Raw genomic sequence first — 20,193 nt, forward strand, 5'->3', positions numbered from 1 at the left:
AAAATATCCGTTGCGAGCATTATAGCTTTAAGTTAACAGTGTATGGAAGCTCCTTTGCCTGTCAGCACCAGAACAGTAAACCTATTGTCTAAGAAATAGTAATAAGTGCTTCTCAAACCACTTCTCCAGTGATAAACATCATCTCAAGACACCCCACTTAATCGCAGCCTGTCAGATGAAGAGGAGTCATATTATAAGGGTTTTAAAATGTGAATCTTCAAATCACTCAGTGGAGTAGGCTCTTTCCCTTCACACCTGCTGGTCAGAAATGACGATACTGCCTGCCTAGGAGCTTACCTGTTGTGCTGCCCCTGGTGGACTGGTTGAATCACTCCAACAGGCCAGACCCAGCTCCTTGCCATATGAGCTACCTGTTTGGCAGTATATCTGTGTCCTGTGTGAGTGATCTAGTGCATGAGGGCCAGTTTACACTAAGAATGTAGCAATGGGCTTTAAAGGACAACTGAAGTGAGAGGTGTACACTGCCATATTTATTTACTTTTAAGCAATACCAGTCTGCTTCCAGTACTTTTAGCCATATCCCCTGAACAAGCATGCAGCAGATCAGATGATTCTGACGTTTTTGTTAGATCTGGCAAGATTAGCTGCATACTTGTTTCTGGTGGGATTCAGACACTACTACTGACAAATAGACCAGCAGGGCTGCCAGGCAACTGGTTATGCTTAAAAGGAAATAAATATGGCAGCCTCAATAGATCTTTCACTTCAGTTGTCCTTCAAAGTGAACCCAAGGTGAAAATAAGCTGTTGAGAGAAATACCTGTATTTATGCTCCTACTCCTAAAATTGGCTTTCTTTTAGATATCCTACAGTTTTATTTAATGTTTAAAAATGTAAAAAGTAGATTTAATGTTTAATTGTCTCTGCGCAATGACACAGTCTTTCAAGTGTCCCAGAGATAAAATATATGAACTTTTGACTTTTTTATCACCTGCAATCAGAAGCTGTTCTCTGTCAGGAAAAGTTTTATTGCTGTAATTATCTTCTGATAAGCTGAGAATGACTGATGTGTCTTGTGAATGGATCCTATACTTAACATATGATCTGTGAACATACCTGTTTGCCCTTTGGGATCCATTGGGGAAAATGGTCTGACAAGGAGCATCATGTGAACCTAGCCTAACCCTTTTTCCACATAAAGCAAAGCTAGAATAACGTTTTTGCCTGGAGTGCAGCTGTACAAAATACTTATTAATGGAGCTCCATTGTCATAATGGTTGCAACCAAGGACCTCTGGCCTTCAAAATGCACAGAAATGTTTATTTTATTTTTAAACTGTAATTAGCTGTTGTTCCACATTGACAAAGTGCCATCAACATCCTGCTTCGTCCTGACCTTGATTGGATTTTGAAATGAGGTCACTTCCACCTCTCTGATGACAGCGTTATTTCACGTTGCTGAAAGGTGTTACTGAAATGAATTACTGTATAAAGTTGTAAATAAGAGACTTCCAAGCTCCAGACTGCATTAAGTAAAATGGAATCGTTAAACGACCGTGATATATTCCTTTTTTTTTTTTTTTGTCTGCAAAGTAAATAGTTGGCTGCACCTCCAGCACTGTCAGAGGCCTCATTTTTGTTAATAAATGATGTCCTTAAAGTGTGACAGATTATACGCAGTTGTATATGGAACTGTAGGATTTGTACTCTCCGCTCTCTGATTCTGATAAATGAAAATGCATTAACCAGTTCAGATTTATTTTTTTTGCCTTTTATTTTTTTATCATGCTGTTAACCACTTGCCGACCCCGCACTCATAACGCGCGTCGGCAAAGTGGCAGCTGCAGGACCAGCGACGCAGTATTGCGTCGCCAGCTGCAGGCTGATTAATCAGGAAGCAGCCGCTCGTGCGAGCGGCTGCTTCCTGTCAATTCACGGCGGGGGGCTCCGTGAATAGCCTGCGGGCCGCCGATGGCGGCTCGCAGGCTAAATGTAAACACAAGCGGAAATCGGGTAGATCCCCGGCCAATCAGCGGCCGTGGATCGCCGCCATGTGACAGGGGGCGTCCCGTCACTGGCTGCACAGGACGGATAGCGTCCTGTGCAGCCCGGATCTCCAGGGGGGGCCAGGTAGGAGAGGGAGGGGGAGGATTTCGCCGCGGAGGGGGGCTTTGAGGTGCCCCCCCCCCCCCCCCCCCCCGCAACACCTGGCAGGCAGGAGCGATCAGACCCCCCCAGCACATCATCCCCCTAGTGGGGAAAAAAGGGGGGCGATCTGGTCGCTCTGCCTGCACGCTGATCTGTGCTGGGGGCTGCAGAGCCCACCCAGCACAGATCAGCTACAACAGCGCTAGTCCTTAAGGGGGGGTAAAGGGTGGGTCCTCAAGTGGTTAATATGTAGTCAGGGCCGGAGCTACCATAGGAACAAATGGGCAATTGCCCCAGAGCCTGTAGGGGCGCCCAAGTTGTCCCTCCCCCATATTAACTGTTGCTCCCCAGGGACTCTGCAGAGTCTGTTAAGTTGGGAGGTGATTGAGGGAGGATCAGCAGCCAGCTCAGGGGCCCAGGAGGGAAATTTGGCTGCAACAAAGGGCCTCTAATGATGCTTTTTGGTTCGGGGGTGTCTGTTGGGTGGGCCCCCAGGCTAATTATGCCCTAGGGCCCAATTGTTACTTGAACCGGCCCTGTATGTAGTGTGATAACAGCTGAATGTGAGAGCCAGGCAGGTTCTTAAAGAAAACCTGAAGTGTGAGCAGTATGGTAGCTGTCAGGTGTTTTTTTCACCTTATTTAATGGCAAGTTTAAGTTATGTACACATGCTAAATTAAACTCTAAAGTGGCCCGGGAAAGACTGCCTCACCTGAGAATCTAGTGTGTGTACAGGAGCCCCATGATGGCACCTAAAGATCTGGCATGTCGGGTCTTCAGCGACGCCCATTAGCCACAAACACATTGTTCGCCTACTTCTGCCAGAAGCTGCCCCGTCCTGCACCATGTGCTCCTTCCTCCCTGCTCCATAGCAACAGATGCATTGTTAGCCTCTAGGCAAGGGCGTGGCAAGAACCCACACCCATGGGAAGGGGTGGGGCTTGCATGTAAAGCAGAACGGCAGTGGAGCATTATACATTACCTGTAGCAAGAGAGAACGCAGGTACAATGGTAGCACTATTTGATGTAGTATATTAGCACTGAGTTATAGAGATAGCGCTTATAGCAACCACTCATGTGTGCTTATGGGGAAGTGCCGTCCCCACCTGGCCTTGGTTTAGTGTTAGTCGCTGCTCCCAATATTAGAACCTTAAGAACGAACATAAATTTAACCCCCCCAACAGGGGTGACCACAATGAGGAGAAACAACTCCTGGAGGTGCCTGATGAATATAAAACAATTAAAACCCATTAATATAAGGTGCTCTGAGCCCTAGCTCGCTGCGAAACCTAGCACCATATTGACCCGAGGAAGCGGCCTTGAACCGTGAAACGTGTTGTGCTTTTTTGTGCAATATTTCAATAAAAAGTCTGTAGATTTTAACCAGATATGTAAACAAAGCATCAGCAGCTTAAAACCCTGTTTTAAATAATTGCTGGCATACAGCACTCCAGCTAAATGAATTAACAAAAGCTTTGTAAATGGAGCTGTTACTCCTACTAAGCACAGTATGAATATCTTGTTTAGGCTGCAGGAGGTTTAGGCACAAGCAGAGCTGTCACAAGCCTCAGCAGGAAAGCCCTGCATGCAGACTATGCTAGTGCACAGGCTCATAAGATATACGGTATATTTCATATTGGACCACGCAGTGAGTGAAATGTTTATCAAACACACCAGTTTTCTGGTTGTGGTGCTATCATTTGGCATTTGAGCCTTGTGAGTTGTTGGTGCAATAAAAATGCAGCAAATGGAGATCTCTTGTCACCATATCCAGCCTGAAATCTTTTTCTGCATCAGTGACTCTCAGCGGAATGATCTGTTAACATGCAGCTTCTGTTTTCTGAAATGAAGATCCCACCACTTCTTCTTAAAGCAAACCTGAACTGAAAATTAAAAGTAAAAATCGACATCAAGTTAAATAATCGTACTCAATGCCAAGCTGCTGCAGCTAAAGCTAACAGAATTTTAGGAAATACAAACTCGAGATGCTCGCATAATATTGCCCCTGTTTAACTCTCTAGTAAGGCCACATCTGGAATATGGAATTCAGTTCTGGGCACCACATTACAGGAAATATATTGCAGTTTTAGAGCAGGTGCAGAGACGAGCAACAAAATTGATACGAGGGATGGAAGGTCTCACTTACCAAGAAAGGTTAGATAAACTGGATTTATTTAGTCTAGAGAAAAGACGCCTTAGAGGGGATCTAATTAACATGTATAAATACATCAGAGGGCAATATAAATGCTTGGCGGATGAGCTTTTTGTCCCTAGGCCTTCTCAAAGGACTAGAGGACATGATCTGCGCATGGAGGAAAAATATTTTAGCCATTTATTTAGGAAGGTTCTTTACAGTAAGAGTGATTAAGATGTGGAATGTATTGCCACAGGAAGTAGTTATGGCAAATTCTATACCTGCATTTAAAGGGGGCTTAGATGCCTTTCTTGCATTGAAAGACATCCATTGCTACAATTACTAGGTAATGCCCAATGATGTTGATCCAGGGATTTTATCTGATTGCCATCTGGAGTTGGGAAGGAATTTTTTCCCTTTTGGGGCTAATCGGACCATGCCTTTTAAGGGTTTTTCACCTTCCTCTGGATCAACGGGGATATGTGAGGGAGCAGGCTGGTGTTGTACGTTGTTCTCTGGTTGAACTCGATGGACGTATGTCTTTTTTTCAACCCAAATAACTATGCAACTATGTAAAATAAACATACACATGTCATACTTACCTCCCATGCAGTCTACTTATCAATCTCTTTCTCCGCTCCTGCATCCTGTTTGTCCACTGTGATCAATGGAATTCTCCCTCCTCCATTTTGAAAATGGCCATTACCCCCATAACTGCTTTCTGGTCATCACACTGTTAAACTGTAATATTGCCCACTTGAGCCATAGGGAAACATGGACATTACCTTGCTTATCAGTTGTCCTTTCAGTTATATCTGACAGCAACTGATATATTTCAGTTCTGCCAAAATCTTGTCCGAAATGGAAGGAATTGCTGTAAGAAGAAAATGGTGAGCTTCTGAGAGGAACTGATGGCGAGGTAAGTACGTATGTAATATTCATTTACAGGTGTATCAGTTGTCCTTTCAGTTATATCTGACAGCAACTGATATATTTCAGTTCTGCCAAAATCTTGTCCGAAATGGAAGGAATTGCTGTAAGAAGAAAATGGTGAGCTTCTGAGAGGAACTGATGGCGAGGTAAGTACGTATGTAATATTCATTTACAGGTGCAACATGTGTTTATTTATTTATTTTAATTTTACTCGATTTAGGTTCACCTTAAAGTTCCCAGTGACTTTTCAGTCAGGCAGATCTTGAACTACGGAGCTTGCTATCTGTTCCATGCCACCAGATAATTTTGGTTATTTTTTCAACTACACAGAATTCCTTTTTTTCAACTACACAGAAAACTGTAGCTAGTAATTATCGAGTACATGAGTTAAAGAGTAACTTTACTCTATACAACTTAAGGAATTGATTCATATTTTTTTAATGTATAAATTATTTATTCACAGTTTGCCTACTATAAATTCTTACCTCACCTCGATTTTACATGCTGAAATGTATCAGAGCTGCCGGCATTGTTGCTGCTGGTAAGGGAAACCGCTGTGGATTTTTTTCCCTCTGAAGTGAGCAGGAACATCACATGATCTCCTGCAATGCTCTGGGGGAGAGGTCTGCATGACATTATAGCCAGCTAACCATCACTGGGTGGGGTTACATACTAATATACAACAAAGCTGGAGAACAAGACCGAATCGAAGTTATCCAACAAACTACCCTAGAATTTTAAAAATCCTACGTAGCTTAAAAGTTCTCAGCAGCAATAGTTTCTGTTACATCCCAAAGCATCTCTATTCATTGGTCCGACTATCTCAAATCTCTCCTCAAATGCTCGGGGCTTCCGTACAGATGTATCAGCAGCGATAAGCAATTTCTCCTAGGCAAAACCTGACCATTGCATTAGATTACAAAATGACTTATGCAGCTCTGATGTATATTTATGGCTTTATTTTTGCAGCGAGAGGGGAATTTGCTTTTGAATCTAATAAGACCTAGTCTGGACGAGATAAGCAAGTGGTATAAGAGGAGAAGTACGGCTTGCTAATGTGCCGTTTATGTAACTTCCTCTTCAAACCTATACATAATGATAAATTACAGAAAGGATTCTAAAGCGTCATCACCTGCTGATAAGACTACTTAAAACAAAGCTTAAAGAAGAACTCCAGTGACAGATAGTAGAATGTAGTAAATTATTCCCGATACCCACTTATGTAAATTTTCCCAGTTTCAGCATCAGAAACACATCCTATACCTATATATTTCTTTATATTGGTATGTAAGCCGGCCCTCCCAGTAATTCTTAGCCTAGGCCTTTTGTTATGCAGAATTTCTTTCCCAGAGCATTCTGGGAGAACAGGTATGATTTCTGCTGGCTTTGGAACACACAATAAACCAACATTCTGCAGTGATGCACCTGCCAGCAGTAAAGATGTCGCCACCTTCTGGTCTGGTCATCAGGCCAACTTTAATGTATGTGACGAAATGTTGGCACATTATATTTAGAGGATAATGGTTGTACATACAAATTTCAGTTTCTTCTTAATCTTTTCTTGACATTGACATGTCTGCCTTTGTCTATATTTTATTTGACAGATGCAAATCTACTTCTTCAATCCCGACGACTTTGACAGTTTCGGGGCAGCAATTATGGATAAGAGATTGATTGCAGCCATGTCTGTCTTCTTTCAGGTATGTAACTCATGCTTGTGTGTCTACTGATGTCGTTTGATGCTTCTCCTTTGGGGATTCTCTTCTTAAAGTGAGCCGGAGTCCGAATCACATAAAGTAAAATAAGTCTGTGAAAATGTTGCAAGGGTTGCCTTCTTGCGATTGCTCCACACCTACCTTCAGGGTAATTTTTCTTTGTTCTGAAATTGCCTTTATGCTTAGGAATGCATCATACATTTAGCCTGCCTCTTTCTGCGTCACCAGTCTTCTCCGCATTGGCCAGTTGTCTCGTTTAGCAACAGGATTAAGCTTCAGAAGCTCACTAGCTAATCTTTGGACAAGATGATTGTTTTGAGTCATCTTGACCAAAAGTTCATAGAATGGTAGAATTCATCTTGCTTTCTGTCTTTATTCCAGCAGTTGTTTAAATGCAATATAGTGTTTATTATTAGCTGGTACACGTTCCAACACAACCTTGTAGGCAGCATTGTAAAGGTGCATACAGATGTGCAAGCATTGAATGATACCCACAGCGATTGGGACTTTCCTGGTGGGACAGTTTGGAGCCGAGTGCCATACAGATGCGTCACAAGGCTACAACTTAGTGATACCTTCTATTGCTATGGAGGGGAGGGGGGTTGATGGCACAGGGCACACAGGATCTCTCAGCTGCCCGCCTTGCCCGAGAAAACTCTAGTGTCTATACTGGCCTCAATTCTAAATATACTGTATAAGCTATAAAGACCCCATCAGTTTATGTACATATTGAAAATTCCAAGTTGCAATTACAGTAGGGTTTTTTTAATACCTTTTTTCAAGCAACATGGTTGGGCCCGGTTCTCACTCGGTCACTTTCAGCCCGCGTTTTGAGCTTTGCTGTTTGCCAGCGATCAGCAAGCACTGCATCACAACTAATCCTATTTAGATAGCACGGAAACATGCTAACTGAGACAGCCACAATAGTGTAAAAAATTGCTGTCAGTGCCCAGGTTTCATCTGATTAAAACGAACACTAGTGTTGGGGCAATTTCAAATGTTTAATGATTTCAATGTTTTAATGATCTGATGGAGTCATAGTAGCTGTTACTGTATGTCTTGAATTAAATCCGCTATCCCCACTAGAGTCTTCTTGAGTGAGAGAAGATGCTACTGTATACTTACACTGAAAGGGGTGTTGCTTTCAAGTTAGAGTTGCAATGTGTATTGACTAATTAATAAAGAAAATACTGTGTTTAAATAATATATCCCATTTTCTTTAAATATGATTATTTTTTCCTGTGCTCAAATGAGAGCAGCCATATTCTGCTTGTCATCATTACACAGCCAAGCTGCTCTGTATCTCCACCCCTCAGCCTGTGAAAACTCCACTCCTCTCTCCTCCTCTTTCCTCCCCTCTCCACCCCCTTGCCTCTGAAATCTCAGCTGCTCCCAGCTGCTAGCGCCTCTTCCTCCTTTGGGAAAAGCCTCCTCCTCCCCAGACTGAACTCCCATACGCACCTGCTGCATGGGACTCTGACTGCCTAGGTGCTGGAGGAGCTGTGGGGGCGGATTGTTTATTTTATAGGGAATTAGGGAATTAAAACAAAAAAAAATATTTGGCTTGAGGAATGCCCTATAAAATATATGTAAGGGGCACAATTATGAAATATGTAAAAGATTATCTCGGATCCACTTTAAAGGTATCTACAGTAGTAGCAATGCAAATAATAAAAACAAAGATTGAGACTGCTTATAACAATTTAATGTATTTTTTTTTTATTTATTAACTTAGGTAGTTAAGAAACGCACTATTGAAAGCATCTTCCATTTTCCCAGCATTATGGCATGGCATGAATTGGGACCTAACAAAATTCATCATTGCAGATATAGTACAAACTTCAGTTTTTATCCTTAGGGTGGAACATTGATCAGAGGCTTAAGCCGCATCTTGCGTTCCATGGCGGACTGGTCTGCAGTGCTAACTTGATATAATATTTATGTAGTTCTGCCGGGGAATGTGCAGTTTTACTATCTCTTATTTTACAACATTGCTCACAAAGATTAAAGTGACTTTTGTATTTCTAAGTCAAGCAAGAACACATCTTAAATCAGAGCCTTCAGCTTAACTGGTTTCAGCATTTCCTGTCTGCTCTCATTCAGCTGGGCTAAATCATTTGTTAACAGACATGTTCTGGGGCTGATCTAGATGGAGATTAATGAGTCATAGTTAGTTTTCTCAGAACTATTACTGTGCTCTATGTAGTTCTAAACTTCATTCAAAAAAAGTTAAACTCCTGATAGAACTTTTTTTAGTTTTGGATATAGTTGAGAAAAAAAGAAAAATCTTTGAGTTGCACCTATTCATGTTTATGCACCCTATTGTATGATTTATATATACCCCAGTTTACCCTCTGTGAAGGTACACATAACTATATATTTAACCCCCCTGGGGTTACTATGGTGAATAACCAAGGGACCACTCTATGATAGGCTGACCCCTCAGGGGGGATTGAGCTGAGTGTACCCACAAATATATATATATATATATATATATATATATATATATATATATATATATATATATATATATATATATATACATACAGCGGGTTGCAAAAATATTCGGCCCCCTTGAAGTTTTCCACATTTTGTCACATTACTGCCACAAACATGCATCAATTTTATTGGAATTCCATGTGAAAGACCAATAGAAAGTGGTGTACATGTGAGAAGTGGATCGAAAATCATACATCATTCCAAACATTTTTTACAAATCAATAACTGCAAAGTGGGGTGTGCGTAATTATTCGGCCCCCTGAGTCAATACTTTGTAGAACCCCCTTTTGCTGCAATTACAGCTGCCAGTCTTTTAGGGTATGTCTCTACCAGCTTTGAACATCTAGAGACTGAAATCCTTGCCCATTCTTCTTTGCAAAACAGCTCCAGCTCAGTCAGATTAGATGGACAGCGTTTGTGAACAGCAGTTTTCAGATCTTGCCACTGATTCTCGATTGGATTTAGATCTGGACTTTGACTGGGCTATTCTAACACATAGATATGTTTTGTTTTAAACCATTCCATTGTTGCCCTGGCTTTATGTTTAGGGTCATTGTCCTGCTGGAAGGTGAACCTCCGCCCCAGTCTCAAATCTTTTGCAGTCTCCAAGAGGTTTTCTTCCAAGTTTGCCCTGTATTTGTCTCCATCTATCTTCCCATCAACTCTGACCAGCTTCCCTGTCTGCTGAAGAGATGTACCCCCCGAGCATGATGCTGCCACCACTATATTTGACAGTGGGGGTGGTGTGTTCAGAGTGATGTGCAGCATTAGTTTTCTGCCACACATATCGTTTTGCATTTTGGCCAAAAGTTCCATTTTGGTCTCACCTTCTTCCACATGGTTGCTGTGTCCCCCACATGGCTTGTGGCAAAATGCAAACGGGACTTCTTATGCTTTCTGTTAACAATGCCTTTCTTCTTGCCACTCTTCCATAAAGGCCAACTTTGTACAGTGCATGACTAATAGTTGTCCTGTGGACAGAGTCTCCCACCTGAGCTGTAGATCTCTGCAGCTCATCCAGAGTCACCATGGGCCTCTTGACTGCATTTCTGATCAGTGCTCTGCTTGTTCGGCCTGTGAGTTTAGGTGGATGGCCTTGTCTTGGTAGGTGTACAGTTGTGCCATACTCCTTCTATTTCTGAATGATCGCTTGAACAGTGCTCTGTGGGATGTTGAAGGCTTTGGAAATCTTTTTGTAGCCTAAGCCTGCTTTAAATTTCTCAATAACTTGATCCCTGGCCTGTCTGGTGTGTTCTTTGGACTTCACGGTGTTGTTGCTCCCAACATTCTCTTAGACAACCTCTGAGACCCTCACAGAGCAGCTGTATTTGTACTGACATTAGATTACACACAGGTGCACTCAATTTAGTCATTAGCACTCATCAGGCAATGTCTATAGGCAACTGACTGCACTCAGATCAAAGGGGGCCGAATAATTATACACACACCACAGTTATTTATTTTTTAAAAAATGTTTGGAATCATGTATGATTTTCGTTCCACTTCTCATGTGTACACCACTTTGTGTTGGTCTTTCATGTGGAATTCCAATACAATTGATTCATGTTTGTGGCAGTAATATGACAAAATGTGGAAAACTTCAAGGGGGCTGAATACTTTTGCAACCCACTGTAGGTTGTAGACAGAATTTAGATTTATGCTCTGAATCTGGATACATGGGCTTGATTGGGACTAGATAGTTTAAGTGTCTGAGATCAGTCAAGATAGCTACACCCCACTGTATGCTTACTTGTGTGGGGGGGATCAGCAAAGACCCTCGACCTGATCCAGACACCTATCACTGACCGACTAACAAGTCCTATGTGGTTTCGCAACCAGTCCAGATACTTTTTTCACCCGTGTTTTTTACTGCATTAGCATATATTAACCCTCCTGGCGGTATAAAAAAATACGCCAGGAGGCAGCGCGGCAGTTTTTAAAAAAAAAAAAAATTTCTATATCATGTAGCGAGCCCAGGGCTCGCTACATGATAGCCGCTGCTCAGCGGCATCCCCCCGCCCTCTTCGATCGCCTTCGGCGATCTCCGATCAGGAAATCCCGTTCAAAGAACGGGATTTCCTGGAGGGCTTCCCCCGTCGCCATGGCGACGGGCGGGATGACGTCACCGACGTCACTGACGTCGGGTCGTCATTGGGAGTCCCGGGCCACCCCTCGGCGCTGCCTGGCACTGATTGGCCAGGCAGCGCACGGGGTCTGGGGGGGGGGGCGCGCGCCGCACCGTATAGCGGCGATCGGGCGCGCGGCGGCGGCGATCGGGGTGCTGGCGCAGCTAGCAAAGTGCTAGCTGCGTCCAGCAAAAAAAAAATTAAACAAATCGGCCCAGCAGGGCCTGAGCGGCACCCAAGGGCTCATTTTACACAGGATAAGAGGTTTATAAGACCATTTATTTGTACATATTGGTTAGACCAGGCATGGGCAAACTTGGCCCTCCAGATGTTAAGGAACTACAAGTCCCACAATGCATTTGCCTTGAGTCATGACTGTGGCTGTAAGACTTCTGCAATGCATTGTGGGTCTTGTAGTTCCTTAACAGCTGGAGGGCCAAGTTTGCCCATGCCTGGGTTAGACCCTGACGGGAAACGTGAGACATTTATTATTACCAGCACCCATTTGGTAGTGTGGCAAAAAAAAAATCTTTGGCAGGTTTGACTACTGTCCATGTCCCAAACAAAATCCCCTCACATCCTGTCTCTGACACCATGAGCTGAGATTTGCTCCCACGTTGTCACCATGGTAAGTGACAACATTAAAAATCTGGCAGTCTGGGAAGGCTCTTATTTATCTGGTTTAATATAATGAAGGAAAATATTGCAATTTTTTCATTCCTGAAAACACTTTACTGATAACTAAGTGGCCTCATTAGTTCATATGACATAAAAGAATACCAAGGACTCTATGGGGTGTATACCCTAAACCCTAATAAACTTTACATGTGCAGACATGGCATGTACAGTCTACTGTGATTAACAAATATTATGTAGCACTTTTTGTAATTCACGCAAATTATGTAACTTGTTATGTAATTTGCATAAGCGCCAGTAAACTTTACATGTGCTTCCTGCATACCTAGTTTACTGGGATTTAGTGAATATTCCCCTATGTGTGGATAGCAATTTCTTCAGAAACACGCTGGTTTAGACTAAATTAGGTGACCTATCTCTGAAGATTGTCTCCACACATCTAAAAGGGTACCTGAGTTGACATGATGATAGACATCTGATTTTACAGTGCCAAGCATGCACAAAACACTGTTTCTTTTCTTCTTTTTCTTCCTGAAAGAGTTAAACATCAGGTGTGCAAGTAACAGTTTCTTTCCAGTCTGGACCTATTCAGAATATAGTATTCTCCTCACTGTTCATGCGTGAAAGACCTAAAACTCTTGCCTGGAAGAGAACATCCTCCAAGTGCAGGGGATAGATACAAATGTAACATCACCTTACAATCTTCATCATGAATTCCTTGTTGATAATCAAGTTACTTTGCTGAAGGGAATTATTGTTGAAATTCTTGGGTAAAGGTGCATACTGATCTGTGAAAGCTCCTGTTCAAATGGGATCAATTCATTTTTGGAATTTTGGGACCCAAAAGCAAAAGGCATGATAATGGTAGCATGGGTAATTTGGCACTTTCATGTTGCTACTGTATAAATGAATAGCAGTGCCAGATGATCAGTTATGGGTTGATTCATTTTAGCATTTCTGATTTTTGTCCACTGTATAGCCAATGTTCTTGGTGGTGGTGGGATATGTATGGGAAGATGATGGAAGGTTTGTATGGTTTAGGGCTAATAAGGTAAGCTGTAGACTGAGAGGGTATCAGAAAGGGCATTTATTCAAAGATTAGGGATCAGAGAGGGTTTTGCAAATGATGGATAAGGGGATAAACCCAAACAGAGAAATCATGTTTCACAACAAAGTAAATAATAATAAAATCCAGCATGGTGCAGTTGTAAGATGGGACAAGCATTATGTTCTCAAAGATATGGATTACGGTACTTTTACAAGATTGTGACACAGATTCACTTTAAATCTGGTACAGCTGCCTAGTGTGTGTTGCCAACTGAACAATAAGGAAGATTTACATACTAAATACAAACAAGCTGATACTGCGTTATAATGATCTTACCTGTGTAGTTGATTTGGATACACTCCAGTTGACGCTCCAGTGGCCATAATAACCAGTTTACTAGGTACAACCCCTGTGCACTTTTTGGTTTGGATCCCAGAATATTGTAGCAACACCAGATTTGCTGTGTGCCATATTTCACATAGCTGAATGATCCCTCATTGTCAGAGCTCGGTAACCATGCTGTCCTGGTATAAACACACATAATTACGTTCACTTCAGGTGTGTGGGCTTTCCTCCTGTTCCTGCCATAATGTAGATGAGATAGATAACTGGTCCAGCTGTGGCTTATAAGTCTGATCAGTGCTCAGCATGGTGTTTGTGCTGTTGGGAAGCTTCATTTTCGTGGTTCTGTCACGTTGCCTTGCAGGCAGATTCTCTTCTGTGTTTTGGCAATATTTTGCCTACTGCATCACCACTTTTATATGTGATGGGGACATGAACACTGCCAGCAACCAACAGGGTTGTTAGTAAAGCATGCCAGTCTTTTTTTTTTTTTTCATTGTACAAGATCTGTTCAAAAATGTACAAATACTTTATGGTCTAAAAGATACCCCGGATAGACCTCCGTGACAGATGACAGATCCCAGGCAGACATCCCATTCTGCACCCTGTACTTAATCTCTTGGCCTAATGCTGCTGCTGCTGCTGCTGCTACTCGTGTATCTCTCTAGTGCCTTTACTCCCTTTGACCCATAACTCATCAATGTGGACTCTTTGCAATATCAGTGACTGCAAGGGAAGAATGACGAACAGCACAGAGTGGCAGAGGTAGTAGTGGCCATAGTTGGCAAGTGCAGCATAGGGAAGGGGTAGCATGCATGACACTGGAGCACCGGACCAAAACAGCTATGTACACATGCTATACAAAAGTCACTGGAAACGTCCAACAAACTACAAATTTCACCACAAAATCATTGCGAAAAATATAAGCAAACGACCACAACGAGCTACTGGTATCGGGCGTTTTGCTTGATCCATCTGGCGGAGCAACTCAGATAACTGTTACGGTGCCTCTTAACGGTCCAATTGTTTTCACTAAATGCGATCTTTCGATGCACATTTTACGATCAAATTGTACAGAAAATTTGCCGGTTATGAAGGCAATTGATAAGGAATGATTCTTTGCTAGGATAAAATCAATCCGAAATTTGGATTTTATGATCGAATTTGAAGAAAGAATAGTTCAGTAAATGTGAATTGCCTTCTGATTAGTTACGATCATTCAAATCGCATTGAAAGATCGCATATAGTGAAAAATTGTACCATTAATGGGATCCTTTAGACAGATTTTGTGTAGTCGGCCGCGTGTGTGCAATGTTGTTTAAAGGACATTGTTCTACAGAATGCATACATTTCATGCAAATGTCGCTTCTGCTTGCACGTGCGGTATTTAAATGACTTGGTAATTTGGAATATCGGTATGCAGACAACATCGTTGGAAAGATTCATTGTTTGTCTTTGATGCCAGTAAAGTAGTTTCCACAACATCGGTCGTTTGCGGCATGGACATTAAAACAAACTGGAATTGAAAGTTAAATACTCAGGTAGCGTACAACATTTTACCATTACTTACACTCATAACGTAACATATGTTGCACAGTTAGCAGAGCTGTGGAGTCATCCAACTTCAACACTAACTCCTCAGTTTATGAAATCCTGACTCCTAGTCCAGGTACCCAAAACTGCTCTGACTTCCTGACGCCGACTCCACAGTCCTTGCAGGGCTATGAAGTGGGTACTAAAATCATCTGACTCTGACTCCGCAGTTTATGAAACCACCTACTCCAGGTACCCCAATATATCTCTGACTCCACAGCCCTGACACTTAGGTTGGTCTCACACTGCAAATTGGTGGCATTTTCTAGAGTTATTTTTTCAATAACCAACTTTAATATTCTGTTTTAAACCGGTTTATAGTAAAAACAAAAAGTTAAATACAAAAACAAACAAAGAAAAACTGCTGCTGTGAGGCTAAAGCATACATGAATACATTAGGGGGGAAAAACACAAAAAATACAATTGTACAAATAATGTGTAGCTGCTTGCAGTGAGATTTCAATGGCAGCCCAGCTACTTAGCACTTGACATGTGGTAATTTTATCGAACTTTGATTTCAAAAGCTATGATCAGCAGCCACAGCTTTCCATCCTCCACATCAAAACAGCTTTTTGAGACTTGTGCTATTTAGTCATAAAAGGTACCGCGCTCGGGGTCTGTAATAAGAAAGCACCTTAAGAATCTAGCCTGGTAATATGCCGCTTTTTTGCAAACCTTAAATTCGGGTCTTGTATATTCTATTTTTTTTTGTACTCTGTTTTTCCCCTTACCGGGCCACAAACACAATAATGGAAAGGATCACAGTTGCTAGCATTAAGTGCTTGTAGCTCCTGGGCTTCTGTCCAAATTGTGCTGGAATACTAGCTGTGAGTTAACAATGACTCTCTCGGGACAAGTCGCTTGCTGGAGTCTGTTTACTGTAGCTGGGCTGCTTGTCTTTCATCAGCAACAGGCACTATGCTTTAGATGGAGCGCCTGCCTGTTTTTTGTTATGTTTTTTTGTTTTTCTTCATTTGACTCGCTGCTTGTCTACTATCTTTAGTCACCTGCCAGTTCCACTTTTTCTCTAAATCTCTGCTAAGTAGCTTTTTCTATCATAACTGCATGCAGCGAGAAATTGTCAGTTAAAAAAATTAAATAAATATTCAGCATGCACTCAGAGTAAATTCACTTATATAACTGTAACTCTGAACACAAAGAACTTCCGCCTCAGATAGACAAAGCCCCCTCAACCACCAGCCAGCCATCTAGAGTTGGGTGTTTTTTAGCATTAAAATGAATGTGGGCAGCTTTTAGATATACATAAACCAGGCAGATGCCTAGGGTGACCCCTGTGGGAAAGGGCACCACAAAGCTTTTTTTTTTTTTTAGCACACTGTGCTTTATAGAAATCTTATTAAAAAACTATTTCCATTAAGAAAGGGATGGATGGTAAGTTTAATACCTAACTGGGCACTGCCTCTAATTAGCATAATAATGATAGGGCAGGTACTATCAATGTGTTAATTAGTTTTATATTTATATAGTGCCAACATCTTCCGCAGTGCTGTACAGCGTATATTGTCTTGTCACTTAACTGTCCCTCAAAAGGGCTCACAATCTAATTCCCACCACCGTCGCATGTCTGTGTATGTATCGTATAGTGTATGCATTGTAGTGTACGGCCAATTTAGGTGGAAACCAATTAACTTATCTGTATGTATTTGGGATGTGGGAGGAGACCAGAGTGCCCGGAGGAAGCCCACACACAGGGAGAACATACATACTCAGGTAGTGACCTGGCTGGGATTTGAACCAGGAACCGAGCGCTGCAAGGCGAGAGGGCTAATCACTACACCACCGTGCTGCCCACACTGTTAATTAAGCTGTAATTATTTAAGATTTTATCTGTATTGATTGTTCACTCTCCTGGATTTAACGATTCAACCGTACATACGCACTATAATATATTTAGTAAAGCGAGTACACACCCCTCCTAACCATAATAGGAAGGGTTTGTTATGTGAGTACTGTGAGTTTGGGCCAGTTAGTTATGTCTTGCCTGATAATGTGTGTATGTTTTATAGACTTATTTAGAGAAACAATTTAATTTCTGTATGTAACCAACTTGTTCAATTCATAAGAAAAGAAAACAGTTGGCACCCTCACAGTATCTAGTGATGTAGACAGGATAGGACCGGGTACGTAAATACACAGGTGACGTTCTTGGTACAGTTGAGCCAACCATAGAGTGGCTCAGCCAAAACAGAAGATAAGAAACCAGAAGTGGCTATCAAAGAGACAGGCTGTCTCTTTCATATCTGCTATTCATTTGTTGTTGGTGACAACAAAACAAAATCCATGAAAGGTACAGACTTCCTATATAAGATTCACAGGTTTTTATGTGAACAAGCTTTTATGACGTGAAGCCTGATTATAGCTGTAAATTAAAAGCTTAACTCTAGAGACACTGAGATTGTTGAAGTTTTACGTCCTGCTTTGTGCCGATTTCATGATCAGCAGTTAACTGATGGCACAAACGTGAGAGAATTCTGGGAAATATTTTACACCAAACATTTTACTTTTGCCATAGTTACCATCATAATTTAGTTTTATTTATTTGACGAGTATCTGGAAGCTATATCTACTAACACTCAAGGTGTTAATTAATAGTTACACAAACCCTTGCATAGTTATAATGTATGCATTGTCCTCCTACTTTTACAAATGTGGAATTTCACTTTAAATTTCTGAACCCTAGGACCACAACCTTAGTTTCCCGATATGCTAGAGATTGCATAAAGACACATCTGCCGCCATTTAGAGTCAATAACCAAGCATCTGCGCTGACCCTGGGAGTAAAACTTGTCCCCATGCTGCTTGAATTTAATGTGCCCGGGCAAGCGAGGCAGAGGGGACAAGGAATATATTAGCGAAGTTAAAGATTCATTGAGGAACATTTTCAGAATGAAATATTCAGCACACTTTGAAATATCTCCTGTGCTCACATTTTGCAGAGCACGCTCTACTTAAAAACAGCTGGGTGACACATTTGAGCCTAATTTGTCAAATCGTCCTGTGATAATGCAGCAGATAGAGATTTAAGTTCACCAGAATAGCACCGGTTGGAGACAAAGGAATAAATGAATTCCTTGTTACCGTAATTGCATGAATGGAAGCTACTTTTGAAGGGATTATTAAGTATGAATAGAATTAATGAAACTACTGCTTTCAAGGTTCATGAAGGTGACGCTGTTTACATTAAAGGATAAGTTTGCTTTTAGAGGCTTGACTAAAATCTCATCTGCAATTCCATCTTCTGCTAGAAACCCTGCGGGACTCCATTCTTCTCCACTGGATATTCCTGTCTCTCAAATCACATGAGGATTGTGGCCTCCTACATTAGCTTGGGCTTCTCCAAGCACTGCTATTTCCTGATACAAGAGGGCGCTGTGTGGAGATGGATTACATCAGCATTATTATGTTTAGAACCTGTGTTAAAGCGGACCTGAACTCAGAACGTCCTCTCTGCTCTAGAAGCTATGCAACAGCATAATAACCTTTACAGAAAAACATTTCTTTGTTACACCTGATACAAATCCTAAAATAAATCGGCACTGTTTTTACTTCCTGATTTATTGAAGCAGATATATTGTTAACCTGTGCTTTCAAATAGCCTTATCTGCCATCTCTGCCATAGGCAGTCATGTGACACAGGGGAGAGATCAGATTGCAACTTGTGATTAGACACAAATGAGGGGAAATTAAACAGGATAAACTCTCTAAATACATACAGGGTGCATGCTTATAGATATCTGGGGCACAGAGGTGCGCATAGGAGTCTGGGGCACAGAGGTGCGCATAGGAGTCTAGGGCACAGAGGTGCGCATAGGAATCTGGGGCACAGAGGTGTGTATTCGAGTCTTTGGCACAGAGGTGCGCATAGGAATCTGGGGCACAGAGGTGCGCATAGGAGTCTGGGGCACAGAGGTGCGCATAGGAATCTGGGGCACAGAGGTGTGTATTCGAGTCTTTGGCACAGAGGTGCGCATAGGAATCTGGGGCACAGAGGTGCGCATAGGAATCTGGGGCACAGAGGTGCGCATAGGAATCTGGGGCACAGAGGTGCGCATAGGAATCTGGGGCACAGAGGTGCGCATAGGAATCTGGGGCACAGAGGTGCTCATAGGAATCTGGGGCACAGAGGTGTATATAGGAATCTGGGGCACAGAGGTGCGCATTGGAATCTGGGGCATAGAGGTGTATATAGGAATCTGGGGCACAGAGGTGCGCATTGGAATCTGGGGCACAGAGGTGTATATAGGAATCTGGGGCACAGAGGTGCGCATTGGAATCTGGGGCACAGAGGTGTATATAGGAATCTGGGGCACAGAGGTGCGCATTGGAATCTGGGGCACAGAGGTGTATATAGGAATCTGGGGCACAGAGGTGCGCATTGGAATCTGGGGCACAGAGGTGCGCATTGGAATCTGGGGCACAGAGGTGCGCATAGGAATCTGGGGCACAGAGGTGCGCATAGAAATCTGGGGCACAGAGGTGCGCATAGAAATCTGGGGCACAGAGGTGCGCATAGGAATTTGGGGCATAATTCAGTTTACTTTTCTCCTGAGGTTTCTCACGCGAAACGCTTAAGACATCTTATCATTAACACCTTTTTAGCCTCCAGGAAGAAAAAAAAACAATCATGCAAGGTTCGCAGTGGGACGTTGCGGTGCTGCATTATAAAGTCTTATTACGCAGCAATGAAAAGTGTATGTGACGTTCGCAGTGCGATGTTAGCGTTGCATTGTAACGTGTAGTATTATGGTAACTCACTGCTGCAGTGTGTTACCTCTAAACGCACATGTTACCAGGTACAGGAAAGCATAATTTTCATTGCCTGTATGCTTTACTCTACCCATTTTATGCAACGGTAACACAGCGTTAATGTGCGATACCATTATTTTTGTTGCGTTGCAACTTTTCAACACAACATCCTACTGTGAACCTAGCCTTAGAATACCTTGTCTTCAATTTACTTTTTTTATTTTAATTAGCTATTTACTAAATTGTTTGCTTGGTAGGTACTGTATATCTATTTTGAAGATGTTGCTTAAATA

General features: G+C 42.2%; 1 protein-coding gene across 6 annotated transcripts in view; it reads left to right on the plus strand.

Moving 5' to 3' along the window:
• The window catches only part of PTPRG (protein tyrosine phosphatase receptor type G), an 831,563-nt gene that overhangs the window by 405,446 nt on the left and 405,924 nt on the right, over window positions 1–20,193 (plus strand). For all 6 annotated transcript variants that reach the window (XM_068253766.1, XM_068253765.1, XM_068253761.1 and 3 more), the window contains one exon: window positions 6,779–6,874. In XM_068253766.1, the coding sequence (XP_068109867.1) occupies window positions 6,779–6,874 (96 nt within the window). The remainder of the gene's footprint in view (window positions 1–6,778; window positions 6,875–20,193) is intronic.

This window comes from Hyperolius riggenbachi, chromosome 9 (assembly GCF_040937935.1).
Source record: "Hyperolius riggenbachi isolate aHypRig1 chromosome 9, aHypRig1.pri, whole genome shotgun sequence".
Classification (NCBI taxonomy): Eukaryota; Metazoa; Chordata; class Amphibia; order Anura; family Hyperoliidae; genus Hyperolius; species Hyperolius riggenbachi.